This window comes from Buteo buteo, chromosome 8 (assembly GCF_964188355.1).
Source record: "Buteo buteo chromosome 8, bButBut1.hap1.1, whole genome shotgun sequence".
NCBI classification, from domain to species: domain Eukaryota; kingdom Metazoa; phylum Chordata; class Aves; order Accipitriformes; family Accipitridae; genus Buteo; species Buteo buteo.
Window position 1 is genome coordinate 28,056,070 of NC_134178.1, and position 15,765 is coordinate 28,071,834.

Below are 15,765 nucleotides of genomic sequence, written 5' to 3' on the forward strand. Positions count from 1 at the left end.
CCACCTGACAAACTTGCAGAACAGCAATTAAAATACTAGTCTGAGTTGTAAATCAGAGTAATGTGAACTAAAGCTTACCACATTTTTAAAAGTTATTTCTCTTACAATTAGGAACCACATTGATTCTATTTTCTTATCTTATAATACATCTTACAGACAGAAAAAACAATGCATGTTACCTTTTGTACTAAACATTTATAAAAGCATTTATGCTCCAAACTTCAGCACGGTGATAAATACTGTGGATGTAAGATCATATCAGACTGTTTTATTTCCCTGCCAAGCATTCTGTAGATGAGAAAATGAAAGACTTGTTCCTAAGGTTACTTACCCATGAAGTTCAGATAGCTCTCTCCTCCAAGTGCATGAGTAATGAGACGAATCATTTTATGAAGCTGTATTCCACGATCAATAACTGGAGTAAGAGGCGAGAGCACACTCATGTTTGTATACATCTCTGCATCCATCAGTCGAAACGCCAATGTCTTATCACCAACAAGTGCCTATAACAATTAAAAAAAAAAAAAAAAGTGAAGAAAACCCTTGGGTATACTAGAAGCGTTTCTAATACATTTTTTTAAAGCAGTCACTCTATCATAAAGGGAGGACTTGGAAGACTGGCGAGGAGTCAAGGACACGGCTTGGTGTGCATGATCTGGTCTCTATTCACAAAGAAAACATCCTGCCACCGCTGATGACCGTGAGGTCACAGTGACTCTAACCTTCTAATTACTACAACTTTGTATTGTGTTATGTGTAGTCACATGGGTGTGATATATATAATCTGCTGCCAAAAAGAGAAAGTATGTAAATTGAAGCAGGAACGTCCTAGAGCTGAGCCTTGACTGGATGCCAGACCCGACCGTTTGTTTTCCCCTTGCAACCCTCCACATGGTTACTGCGGCTTCTCACATTGGTTGGAGTACGACTATGTGATCAATAAACTAATAGCTGTCTAACCCCTGTTGTGGTCCTACATTTCACCTGATGGGTTCAAACTTCTTGATTACTTCCAAGAAACTTTTTGCCTACAGATATCAAATATGACATATTAGTGTCAACTCTATATGCCACAAGTGACCTACCATTTTGGAATTTTTATAGAAAACACAGAAAATAAGAAAGCAAACATCTCAGTTCCTGGGATGTACAAATAAAGGGCTATTAACAACACTCCTGATTTAAAGATGCAGACTGAATATGAAACATTCATTTATATGCAATCAAGAATGTGATTGGTTTTCTGTGATTTCACGCAAGAGAAAAACAAACTAGTAATTATGTCTAAAAACAGTGACTGAATTACTAACTTGCTAGTGCTTACTGTTACTCGAGAAAGGCCACACAAATGCTATGTAACAAGGATTATTGTAATATATTAGCATGCAGGTAGTTGAAAACATTTTGGAGCATTTGTATGCAAAATAGCTATTTTTTGTTCAATTAGCCCAATTCTCACTTTATTCTAACATGAAAACTCACTAGATTTCAGAGGGACAGATGAGTTGTAAACTGGTCTAGCTGAAAAGCACCATCATCCTTTAGTTTTCCAACTAGCAGTGTAACAGCATATATAGATGATTCCCTCAAGTAAAAAATTATCTTTAAAAAAAAATAATTCCTATGCAATGATGGCAAGACTGAAGACTGCAATGAACAACTCTTCTCTGGACTCAGAATGTGACATTTGTTAGTATTATTTAGCATCCCCTAATCTTTCTATTAGAAGAGAAGATAAATGTTCCCTCTTCATGTTTTCTATGCCAGCCATTTTTATAAACCATTATCCTTCCCCCTTCAGTGATCTCTCTTCTACCCTGAAGAATCTTAGTGTATTTAGTTTTCTTCTTATGAAAACCAATCCACACCTGCTATTATTCTTACCAACTCTCTCACAGCATTTTTTCCAGTTATGCTGTATAACCTTTGATATACAGGACCAAATCTGCCTCCAACATTCAAGGTGCACACAAACCATGAAAGACTACAGTGGCATACTGATTTTGCTCCTTGCTCCCCATTCCATTCATAATAATTCCAGTACTGTATTTGCTTTTTTGAAAGCTATTAGCATTGAGTTGCTGTTTTCACACAAGTCATATAACCATGAGGCCCTGTTGAGTGGTAATAGTCAGCTTGTAGCCCATTACAACATATAAGAAACTAGAATCGTTTCAGCCCTTCATGTGCATCACTTCAAGTATCTTCAGACTGAATTTTATCTACACTCCCATTTTGTTTTTCTATCCTACTTTTCATGTATCATCCTGGTGTACATCTGCAATAGTCTTTTTTTTTTTTAAATTCAAAACAAATAGATTTTCTCAAGTATGAGATTCTAACCCAAAAATACATAGTGATATGGAAAATAACTCAATTGATAAAATCCAGCATGAAATAAAAGAACAGCAACTGTAATATTATATGTCATGCTTTAGGATGAAGAATCAGCTTTTACAAAAGCAAATAATCACAGAATAATATGCATTTCTAAGTAATACCTGAAGTTCTTTACCAGGATTAGGACTCTTTTCTCATGCCTTAAGTGAATACTGTGTAACAGTCTCTGAGATAAGAATGTAAATAGGTACACAAAATGAAGTGGATAAACACAAAATTCTCTTTTTTAAAATAAAATATAGGCCTTGTTTTGGACACTTCTGTTGACTTTTATTATAGAAGGTATAGGAAATAGAGTATCAACCTCTATTATGTAGAGGATAGTTGAAGGTAGGTTACTTGAAAAATAAAAGCAATTTTCTAACATTTTAAATACTCAACCAATGTGTTTTCTGATTCTTCAGATACAACCATTACAAAGATTGTGGGAGATGAGTATTATCCAAACTCATCATTACTTTTTCATTTTTCTGTATACAGAACCATTACAATTGCTGTGTTTTGAACCAAACTGTTAAAGAATCTTTCATTTAGATCTCAAAACAGGATGTTTGCAATACTTTCGGAGAGGAAATATATTCTTGAAGGGAATACAACAGCTGCAAACACTGATTCAGTGAACAAATTTGCTAAATTGCGATATTGTTTATGCTTGTCATAAATAGTGCTCCAGCTTACTTTATGGAAACCAGATTTTCAAAAGTATGGATTATATGCATTCATATGTCCTCCTATGTCCTATGACAGGCAGGCAAACCAAGAAGCTAGGACTCATTTCTTAAAAACAAAACTGAAAAACAACACCACCCACACGCTCCAAGCAGGATTCCTTAATTAAAAAGAGGGATCAAAACAAAACAACAAAAAAAGCCCACAAGAAAACCCAACCACAAAAACCAAGCAGTAGTCCAGATCTACTTATCTCTGAAATTGTTGCCTATCCTTCTCAACTCTGCCTCATTTTCAAAAAACAAAACCCACCAAACCTCTAAAACTCATCTTTTACTTGTTTAAATATAAACAAACAGACAGATAAAATACCTGGTCGTGGCTCTCTGCATATGCAATGTATTTTTCTTCATACCGTCTGTTTGTTAATGTATGCACAATATTGCCCATATTCCAGTCTTCATCTTTCAGCTCCTTAATTATCTGCAGAAATAAAGGAAAGATCATTGAAAAGTTATTGCTATTTTAACTAACAGCAGATTACTACCTTTCTTCATTATCTTGGCACAGAAATTTCTAATGTATTGTGAACTGTATTACTTTAACTTCTGTTCCCAAGTTTTTAAGTGATGAGTTTTCTCTGATAATCCAAAGAGATTTTTTCTTTTCAATTCCACTACAGAAATATAATAACTAGAACACTTTGTTTCTCCTGTACTTCCACGTATAAGCATGGACAACAGGACTTGCCTTCTATCATGTGAATCCTCTGATACAGCAGGCAATGTGATTGATAGGAGCTGCAAGAAAGCACGGAACCAAAACCTGGGAAGAAATATGTGGGCACACATCTACCTACACATGATATTGAAAGTCCTGTATTTCAAGCAACCCTGGCATATGGCAGCTTCTAACTATAGCTTAACCACCGGGATGTGTGGTGGAGAATGGATCACTGCAAGATAGCACTGTGCTATTGCCATGAAGTACACAATAACATGAGAAGGTGCTTAGCGCAGGGACTCGCACGTTGCCCGATCTGTGAATTGCCGGTCAGTTCCAAACCACTTTCAATGCCAAAGCTTTGTAATACAAAAAAAGCTTTACATTTTTTGTCATGCTAGCTCCTGGTTTTTAGCAATTTAAATTAAATCACGTCAATAGGAATTTTCTGCCTCATATGACACTATTTCCTCCCTCTTCTAAATCTAGTCCAATTTCAGTGTTAGTCTTTTCTTTTTTCTATAGTACTTTATAGACCTCCATTGATCACTACAACTTAAATACATGTACATAAATATATAGACATAAAAATAAAAGTGATAAAAAGGCAGTAACACTGAAATGGCTGATATGATGCTGTAAAATTTAACATTCTGACCGTAACTGGTCATGTATTCCTAAACAGCCTTTTTTTGGGGGGTGGTAGGGGTCGGAGGGGTTGACTCCATAAATTCTGGCTCTGAACACATTCAGGACCCTATGCAGCATCATGTTATGTACTACACCTATCTTTAATCTGAACTAGTATAGCCACTGTTATGACAAACAGCTTATCTTACTTTTACAGATCCCTCAGAATTAGTACATAGAACCCTGAAGATCCTTCAGGTTTGAAACTGATTTTAGGAAGTTACCTAGAAAACTTGCTATTAACAGGTACCTACTTAATAGCTGGACAGAAATGACAGCAAGCAGTCTAGGACAGTTTGATAACAGCTGATAGACTGTTTCTAAACTTTTCCCTTCCAATCATTTCAGCTTTTTTTTTGCCTCAAGAAATTTTATGAACTACATGCATCACCTCTTTCTCTAACTCAAGGTCTTCTGCTGCGGTTGCTTATTTGCAGTTTCCTTAGCTAGAAGCTTCCTGCCTGCATCACCCTATGACCTCGTACAATCAACATATTCCTATATAACTGGAGTCTGCTGGGAAACAGCCTAGACTATCATAGCTGAATTTACACCCAACATCCCATCAGTGTGCTAACCATCCACCTGCTGTCCCATGTTAAGCACATGCTTAGGCTGCAAGACATTTTTTCCAGTTAAAGAATGGAAATTATTGCAGAATAGGTACATTTCTTCCCCAAGTATTGCAAATTAAAATAAGCAGACCATATCAGAGATTGCTAAATTAGATTATCCATCTTTTGCCCTTGTAAAATTCCACAACCTGCTTTTTTCTTTGTAATATGAACTCGGCCACTCGCATTTTGCCCATCTAGGAAATTACTCATGTTTGCCCTTCCTAAAGTGTGGTAAGGAAGGTGAAGGTGTAAGGAAAAAGAAAAAAGCCATCACAACGAGGTGCTTCTTGATACTACAAAAATGAGCCCTTGATGCATTCCAGGATCTAAATTACATGCTCCAAAGTTTAATGATGCTGTCCCTGTTGGAAAAGCTGACAAGTTTGTCTTCTGAACAAAAAGAGGTTTGAAAACTGTTTTTCAGTCGGTTCTCCACCTCCTAGTTACAAAAGTAAAAGATGCTGAAGATAAGTTAATTTGGTTTTATTTTAAGCTACTCACTATATTTATTGAAGCATTAATGGCCATATAAAACATTTATTGTTTTCCAGATCATGATGATAGCCTGAGGGATTTGGATGCAATCTTCTATTTAATTGAAAAACATTCTCTAAAACATCACTAGAAGCCTTTTGAGATTATTTAGTGTTTTATTCCTTTTCTTGTGATTCTCTGTATTAAGGAAAAAGGTGATTTAAATCCTTATCATAGTCAGTATTTGTTAGTATATTATTGTTCTTGAAGAGCATTTACAGATTTTTATATTTTTATTATTCTTTTTGTTACCCCACTGTAATAATTGCTGGTGTTTGTATAATTCACTTACATTTACTTTGGTTAAACTTTAAACTCTACCTATGTTCAATGCCAATTACTATGCCCAATTTCAGGAGGGTTCAACACATGTTTTCAGTGTGGAGTTTTTTTTATATTTTTATGCATATGGTAACTACTTATCTACCTGTTCACATTCAATATAGACTATCCATTCTACAGCTGTTGCAAGATATAGGTTAATGCAAACACAATGAGTCTACGTGTATTGCACAAAGAAAACATATCAGCTGAATGGAAAGAATAGCCCCCGAACTTATCACGTAGGTTTCAGAAGATGAGTATCTGACAGCTCTCATTTCAGCCACTAATACCTGTACTCAAGCCTGTCAGAATTTCTTTTAATAGGACATTAACAGAAGAGAGAGTAAAATTTGTCAGTAGGATTCAGAAGTGGCTTTGTGTATGCACAGATAGAGAAACATCCCACTTTGAAAAGCAGAACATATTTTTAAAAAGTTCTCACCTGTATCCACTTATCTGGAATAGCCATGGCTAGTCGATAATCAAACCCCCCTCCTCCCTCTGCAACAGGACGACAAAGAGCTGGCATTCCAGAAACATCCTTAAATAAAAAAACCCACAACATAATTTGCATAGCATTGCAATTATTATTTCAGATTTTCTACCGTACGATAATACTTGTATACAAATACTCTGTAAACTATAAATAGCTTCACAGATTGACCTGGGTAAGGGAGAAAAAAATAAAAAACATAAAAATCAGCGATTACTACACTCACATTTGCTGTTTGAATGCAAAAGTTCCAGGAAAAAGCATTATGACTTTTCTCATCAAATACTCCAGTACAAAATATTTTAATAGAGTAGATATTTGAGAGGGAAGAGACCTCAGTAGATGCAGAATTTGAAATAATTAGCTCTCTTGAGCTCCAAGTAATCAATAGAAAGTAGAAAGTAGTCAACGAAAGACAAATTAAACCTTCATTTTGTTTATTGATATTTTGCATAAAGAATGGCATAAAAATAAAAAGGCTGAATATAAAGTACAGTAAGGAAGAAAAATACAATCTCTACTCTTTTCCTAAATGCACAAAACCAAAACTATTGATCCAGCTAGCCCTGGAAAGTGACATGCTCTTAACTGCATAATTTTCCAGTTTCATATTGATGGAGGCTGATCATTCTTAAATTCGTAATTCAAAGTTCTTAAAATATTTATTTCACCATTTCATTAGGCAATTACGCCACATAGCATTCTTTTTCTAAAGTTAGCTTATCTGTATAGAAAATGCAAATCTCCAATAATTGCAAAATATCTATCAGTACTCAATTTTATTAACTTATGTCAGTGAGAAGCCATTCCACCACAGTCGTTATGGGTTAACATACACCTCTTGTGTCTACACAAGAGAATTTATGGAATTAAATTCTGACTAGAACCAGGGCTTAATTAGGAAGCTCATTCTGGTTTTCTGGATTCAATCCAGTTTTCAATCCAATTGCTGCATTAGACTAGCGAAAAAGATATTCGCACTTGAAGTTATACACACATACACATACCCTCCCCCCCCGCCCCCATACTAACATAAGTGAGGAGACCAACCACACCATCATGAAGCTCGTGGATGGCATCCCGGAGGTAGAAGGCAGGGCTGCCATCCAGAGGGACCCTGACTGGCTGGAGGAATCCATCAACAGGAACTCAGAAGTTCAGCAAGGGTAACTGTCAAATCCTGCCCCTGGGATGGACGAACCCCTGCATCCACACAGGCTGGGGACTGCCAGTCTGGGGAGCAGCTCAGCTGGGAAGGCCCTGGGGCTCTGGGCTGGCAGCAAGCTGAGCATGAGCCAGCAGCCTGCCCTGGCAGCAGAGATGGCCAGCAGCATCCTGGGCTGTATGAACAGCAAAGCCAGGAGATCAAAGGAGGGGACTATCCCCCTTTACTCAGCAGTCATCAGATCACACAGGAAACTGCATCCACATTCCACATGTTGTACATACCAAACAATGAAGCGGAAATTCTTTTCAAACTTTTAGATATTCTAAAAAGAAGTTCAAAAGCTCTCCTAAATCAGTCAGAAAGAATACAGACTAATACTCTCCAAGTTATGCAGGACAAGATGACCTGAAACAAAAGCCCTTCCCTGTGATGCTATGATGCCTACCTGGACAAGGTCTGAGACTGATATTTAAGTAGCTCCCATCTGCTTTAGTCACAATTTTGAAAGCCAGATTTTGGGGAATTAAAATGTCAAATTTAATACTATTTATATCCACCTATATCCACAGATTTTACCAGAACACTAAAGAAAAATAAAATAAAATTCAACGATAGTTTGTGTAGCATATTTTCCACCAACTGTAAACAGCCAATGCCAAAGCATTTGTTCAGACCTTAGTTTAAAATGAGCTGCATAAAAAAAATAAATTAAAAAAATGACAGCAGTAGGGTTTCTTTCCCCCATTTGTTTTTATAAGACTTCAAGCATGATGCAATTTTACTTAACATTTTTTCTTCTCATTATACAAAACTTTAACCACAGCTTTATTTAGAAGGCCAAAATGAAAAATAAGCATATAGTCAGTAATACCAAAAAACTTAGTAATTTCTAAGACAGTGAATATACAGAATATTAAAAAGCTTTAAAAATTGTCAGTTAAATAATTAAGGAATATATTATAATCAGTTATGGCTAGACAAAAACTTTTTTCTTATGTGGCACTCATTCCATCATCATTGTAGGCAAGCAGACATTCTTCATTGCTTTTTATAATTTTCAATTATGTCAGTAGTTTCTCCTTCTGAAATTCTCCTTTAACCATGCAGTACATTGATCAATTCTATATTTTGTGTAGTGACTCCCCCAGGCAGAAAATGATGTATTGAAACAGAAGCAGTTTCAACTCAAGCAAGTGAAATGGAAGACACATCTTATTAAAAAAGAACTCTTAAGCCTGGCAATACAAGCAGACTGAACTCAGAATTTCATTGGTAGGAATGCTTATAACCTAAGACTACATAGAAAATGAACAAACTTCAATTCAAATAAGCCTACAGCTCAATGAAACCACCTCAAGTTTACTAGTGACTGCTCACCAGATGCTGTTTCTGATAGCTTGTCATTAAGCTTTTAGCAGTGGTTGTCTGTAACATAATACTTCACCATAAGTAAGAAGTGAAGTTAAGCAGTATTTTGTTTTCTGAAGGCAAGTAGGGAAATATTAAGCAATACAGAAATTTTTATTAGAAATCCATATAGTACCTAATGATATCAGATAGATGCAACCTTTTCTTTTTAATGAAAAGAATTATTTAAGCATAGTAACAGAAAAATCCTCAAGGTTTACATGAACTTCTCTTTTAAATAAAGAGAAAATATCAGTGAAAATGTACCTATTCATAGAACTTTAATGTTCTGGTGGTTTTTACTGTTCACAATTCCATGTGCCTACAATAATATTTTCCTGTCAAAAAAGTTTATTTGATCTCAATCAAGTAATATAGTCTATTTACTCCCTCGGAAACCTGGAGAAACTTAATACTAAATTTAAATTAGCATACACATTCAACATTTGTAAATTTATTGCATTTATTTTGAAGGGGAATTGTCAATTATGCCAATATAATTCAAAATATGCAAAACCACACTAGGGCTGTTAATCTTTAGTACCATTAATCACTAGTGACAAATGGCAATCATGCAAAAGCAATAACCTAATAGAAACAAATCTCATTACAAGTTCAAGGAGATGAAGGAAAAAAAAAGAAAACCCCGCATTAATTAAAGACCCATTATTGCAGAGAAAATTCCCAAAGTGCATATTCCAGTTGTTTTTCCCCACAAGGCAAAGTCTGTCCACTAATAAACATTTCTCAGCTCATGTCACTCCTTGAGTGCCTGAAGTATGACTTGATAATTAACAGGAAATTCACATCCCAAAGCAAACTAATCAATATTAATGTCATTGAGGATGGCAAATTCTGATCTTACCTCTGCTATGGTTATGCATTCTGGATGCAAGAAATTAATCATGTGGTTGGCCAGCATTAGGTAACACAAAGCGTCTTCATCCACATGTAGGCCAAAATATTCATTGTAATCTCCACTGAATCCTGTGCCTAGTAAAACAGGAAGTTTTAAATGCAACAGTCACTTTTTTTAAAAAGACACAGATATTTTGCAATACGCAATTTTATAAACACCAAATTTATTCATAATTTCAGATCTATCCATATAGCAGCACAACAAGATATTAGCAAACCTGGAACTTTTGGAGCATTCAGTGAACTTTACAGCACTATTTCCACAGCAACCGAGCTGCAACGGGACTGCTGCAATTAGAGTTGATTAAATTACTCACCAATCCCATGATGGTGATACAGCATAGATGTAACACCATCGAATCGGAATCCATCAAAGCGATAGTCTTCAATCCACATTCTCAAATTAGACAGAAGGAACCTCAAAACTTCCCAGCTGAAATAACATTAATGTATTTTGTAAGCTTTAGAAACCTTGGGATCAACTAGAGTTCCTTATACCATGTTCCCCACTTGCATATACAGTACTTGTACTGAGCATTTTACCATTTTAATGGCATCTTCCCCATATTTCATTAGCTTTTTCCTAAAAAGTTTGTCTTTCTTAAACTTTGTCTTTTACTGCATGTAATTTTAAGATTGCAGACAGGGGTTTAGGAAAAGTTGTCAACTATCTATATAGACACCTAATAGGTTAGTGTTTAAACACATGTACTACATTTTAGTACTCATACTTGACACCGTAGTTTTCCTTTGCCTCTCTCAAGATGGTATACTCTACGGGAAAAGATATTACAGAAATGGAAAGAAAACTATAATAGGTAACATTTCATTTCCAAGATTTTATGGATTTACAGCAATTTCTAGGCATAATAAAAGTTGAAAAGCTGTCATCACCTGCCCCCCTCCCCAATTATTTACAAATCACATGTCAACAGTAGATTACCAAATCACCTACTGTGTTGCAAATTTACATGTTTAAAGAGTAAACCAACTTATGGAAGTTGAGGAGATTTTTTTTTTGAAATTCAGAACAACAGGAATGGGGTGTCACACACACACAAAGAAAGCATGGACAGGAAATAAAAAAATATAAGAGGTTCCAAAGCAAGTAAGCACGTGGAGGCATTTGTGAACTGAATTCATATAAAAGAACAAAATAGTTTCATGAACAGTTTTCCTACTATTCATTACCTCCTCTCCCAGGACACTGGTCTCAGTAGTTTCAAAAGACCCCATATCTTGTTTCCACTGTTGACCCTCTGTACCACTACACTCTCTGCCACCCTCAGCATGGGCTGCCTCAGGTGCATCTGCTGCAAGCTATGGCTCCAAAGAGCCCACCCATCTCAATCAGCCAACCATGTGAGGTAGTGAAACTTTTTTTGCCCACGTCTCCAACACTTACCAATGCTATGATGTCTCTCTAATCAATTTCCCAAGATAGCACAACTATGACCCTACTTACTACCAAGTTTCTGTCAGAGAAGAATGCAAGCTACATGGCAGCATACAGGGTCTCACCAATGACCCTCTGGTGGGTGAGACGGAAGGGGTACACACCTAGCACAAACCACATCAGTCAGCATCACTGGTACAATTTACCCATGCGTGTAGTTGGCATAAGGCAACAAAGGAAACCCTTTCAACATTTCACTTTAACAGATATTGGAGACAGCAGACTTATGAGGCAATTATGACACAAGGAATAAACTCCATTTTGACAAAACAAATATCCCTGCCTTCCTTCCTCCAAAAGTGCTTTAAGTCTGGAGTTAGTTGTATTACATAAAAAGACGGGGAGGCTGTGGACACACTACAAAGCTGGCAAAATCCTGATCTCACCAAATAGTCAGTTCTTATTTACTTCAATAGGATTAGAGTATTTCTCCTTCTCTTTGCATGTACCACACACAGATGCACACTTGTGCATATAAAGACAGAAATATTACCAAACCCTCTAAATTTAGGAAATGCAAATCAGTTCAATGTAAATTGCCCCAGTTCAATACCTTTTCTGTGCACGCATTACATGACAGGTTTTTTTTGTTCCATCCCCGTGTTCCTTCGCCTTGCCCCAAATCATCCAATTCACAATAGAACACTATACTAGGAAGATCTCAGGAGCTTGTCTACAGAACCTTTTATATATTTGTTATTTCTCAGGTGAGATGATTTGCAATGAATGAACAATTTGTCCCAGAGAGAGAATGGTATCAAATAGAAAGGTATCGAAAGTCCTACGAACTGGCAAGCTGGTCACAAAATACAACTTCATGCAAATGCTCGCTGTATCTTTTCTGACCCAGCACCAGATTTGCAAAAAGCTATTTGCTGCAAGCTAAATGCTGTGAGCAAAGTCAAAGCAGTACCTGTATTGCAATAAAAATACTATCTCACACAGATAATGCATGTACAAAAAGTAGATTAATTGCTACAAGCACCAGTCAGACTTAAAAGTTATTTCTCCTCATTACATCCTGCTTGACTTCATAACCTTAAAGTTCTTAGGATGATGAAGAGGATTTGTACATTTGTAAAACATACTCAGAAGACCCAAAATGGATAATAAATGTAATTTTTTCCACCTTTGTTGGCACTGAAGATTGAACTTTGGAAAAAGATGGAGAAACAGTGAGAAAAATTGTAATGATTTTTACATGAAAAAGTGACCACAGATAAGAACAAACAAGATGGATTTGTTGAACCAAACGATTAGTTAGCAAATTCATGAGATCAAAAACCTGAGCAGGAGCAGCAGATGTTTTCCAACCATCTGATTGCACATGAGAGAGAAGATTGTAAATAAACAAAGAAACAAACAAACATATTAACTCTGAGTCTAGTCTAAACTTGGAAAAACTCAGTTTTAGGATATTTTCCAGAAAGGATGTCAAATACTAGCAGCCATATTGACTTTTAGAGAGATAACTACACAGCTCCAAAACACGAGCCAGAACAACGGTTTTTTTTGAAACACGCTAATCACACAAACCATGCAGGGGTTCATGATTTCATCCAAGTCAATTTGTTTATGGGAGCAGCAGCATTAGAAACAGAAGGTGACAGAAATAACAAATAACTTTGCAGAATGCCAGTAGAGGCCAAAATTACAGCATAATTGAAATATATCTACCATATAAGCAGTAACTCAAGAACATTTCTAAATGTACATTCTTGTAATTTTATAGACAGATATGGAAACAGGATAGCAGTCATTAAGAAGGTAATTTCTTTTGGGAAAAAGCCATATCTTAAATTATATCCTAACAATCTCTCACATTTTTGCATACCATAAAATTGAGAAAGTTCTTTCACTGCATGCATGATCTAAGAGAAGAAAATATATGCTGTATTATCATTAAGGAACAGAATTATTTACCCTGCAAGAAATTTAAGTAATCCAGAATTCACTCAGACATCATTCAAAACAAAGAAGGTCTTTGCAGAGAAGTCTTGCTGGTTTTTTTCACCCCCTTGGGGACAGTAACTCACACATTAAAAACCAATTTCTCATTTGAAAAAGTGAAATGAGCATATCTAGCTAGATGACCTGGTTTCACAAGATGATGAGAAATTTAACAACTTTCCTGCACTAGGTCAGGAGAAAACCTGTGAAATTGCTTACAAGTCACACTCATTATTTATTTATTTTTTCCTCCTGTACTAATAAAAAGCCAAAATAATGATTCACTGTAAGAATTCTAAATTCCAATCCATGATGAACATAACACACTCAGATGCAAGTAATGCATTTAAACCAGTTAATTTTGTCACTAGGGACAAAAAAATATTGGTCGTACCTAAACCAGTTTGAAGCTGTAATTCTTGAACCATATGAATGCTGACATTCAGAAACTGCATTTACTATTATGTATTATAAAAAAAAGAGTGGAACTGCTGACCTTCTAAGAATCTAGACTTTATGATGATTTTCCCATCTTCAATTCTTAGTGTTTAATTACCTTAACACATAGTAGCACTGAATTGCTAAAATGTTACTTTTTGAATTATCCCCAAACATTTCAAAAGCTGACTGGCTTAAATCCCACCAATGGATTGCTAAACATAAAGAAACTGGCACTCTGATAATGTAACTTTCAGTGAAGCAGGTACAAGTTAATTTATGAACTAAACATCCAGATTTGATACAGAGATGTTCTTTTTTCACTGCTGTTAACCAGCATACACCAGTTTGCCTGTTACTTAGATGCACTTTGTTGGATCTGAGCGATGCAAGAGGGTAACCAGTCTTATCCCATTTGGAAAACAACAAAGAGAATAAGCTCTCTGTATTTCAACCTTCTTCATTTACATGGAGAAGTAATTCCTCGCTGTTATCTAGGTAATATTGTTGCCACAACACCAAGCCATCTCTAGCCATAAGAGACTGAGAAGTCAAAGCAGTGCAGCAAGCAGCCACTTTTTAGCCAAGGGACAATCCTGACTGATGCCGCTAGACTACTCCCAATACCTGCACTCCTAATTATACCGAACGTCATTCTATGGCAACATACACATCTCTATCAGTCAACAGAACTTGATACAGTCATTAACAGACCAAAAGAGCTTTTCTGTGGTGATGCAGGCTGCATTATGTCTCCAAAATGAACCGTACAGACAACAAACAAAAAAGCTATCCTCCTTGGGCATATGATAATCTGTGAGCAGAAGGGGTCAGCAGCAACAGGTCACTTCACCTGTATCAATCCCAAGAGGAGAGAGAAGCAGTGTATTAACTTTTTTCCCCACAGTAACAACCAGAGGCACTGATGTAGAGTGCTACTTTTTCTGGACCTAGGATTTCTGAAAGAGCATTGCATGACTGTGTCCTGCAAAGCCAGAAGAGAAACAAGCCATTCTATTTCAGCAATATTAAGCTTACTCATATTTCAAAGTTAAATATTTGGACACAAAATAACTTTTAAGAAAAAACCTTACCCTGAAAACAAGTAATACTAATTAATAGTAGTGGCACAAATATCAATAGGTGAGAAGTTACAGAAGACTGAAGTTTTCAGTTTAACATGCACTGAATTTTTAACATTATTTTAAAATAAACAGAAGACAACTGACAAAAATCCTGAGGACAGAGTCCTCTCTACACTCCAACTTCCAGCTCCAGGAGAATTTAGCTGGTAAAAGTTTTCAGAATGCCTGCAACATTCTTGCAGTATTCTTGAATTATCCTTCACAGTGCCACAATATTTTGGATATGATTAAAATAAAGCAATATGATGAAATTTATTTTTTAAAATCCCCAACATAAGCAACCAACCTAAAAGACAATCAGTGTGATCATGATCCCTTCGGTAAAGCAGTTCAAGCTGTTGCACTGTGAAGGTGATCTGGGGCCAAGAGAGAACTTAAGAGTTTAGATGCATAAGTTGTAAGGTCTCTCTACTTCTTGTCCATCACAATCTTGTACATGGACGAGACTTGAAATTAACACATTCAAATAGCAGTAGATCTTTACTCACACAAAGCTTGGAAAAATGTTACCCATACTGCATGAATTCTAACTGTACTTTCTTGGGCAAGCTAACGGAAAAAGTTCCTAGTTCTCCAAGTCTCCCACTGCTACTTCCTTAACAGGGAGCTTGCATCATTAAAGATTTATCTATACCTCTTTCAGCCATATCAATGATAGAGAGCCACTTTTTTCCCCTGAAGCCTCTGAATTGAAAATAAGTATTAGCTTTAGATCTAGCTCCCTGAGCTTTTTTATCAAATTTATCAAATTTCTTAATTACTACCCCACTGTCTTTTCCTTCCCCACTTACTACATACAATCGCTTATCACTTTACCTCTGTTCTCTGCCTTG

General features: G+C 36.1%; 1 protein-coding gene across 4 annotated transcripts in view; it reads right to left on the bottom strand.

Moving 5' to 3' along the window:
* The window catches only part of GBE1 (1,4-alpha-glucan branching enzyme 1), a 172,872-nt gene that overhangs the window by 57,295 nt on the left and 99,812 nt on the right, over positions 1-15,765 (bottom strand). For all 4 annotated transcript variants that reach the window (XM_075033942.1, XM_075033944.1, XM_075033945.1 and 1 more), the window contains 5 exons: positions 10,261-10,376; positions 9,891-10,018; positions 6,400-6,498; positions 3,442-3,552; positions 332-503 (listed from right to left, as the gene is read on the bottom strand). In XM_075033942.1, coding sequence (XP_074890043.1) covers positions 332-503; positions 3,442-3,552; positions 6,400-6,498; positions 9,891-10,018; positions 10,261-10,376 — 626 coding nt within the window. The remainder of the gene's footprint in view (positions 1-331; positions 504-3,441; positions 3,553-6,399; positions 6,499-9,890; positions 10,019-10,260; positions 10,377-15,765) is intronic.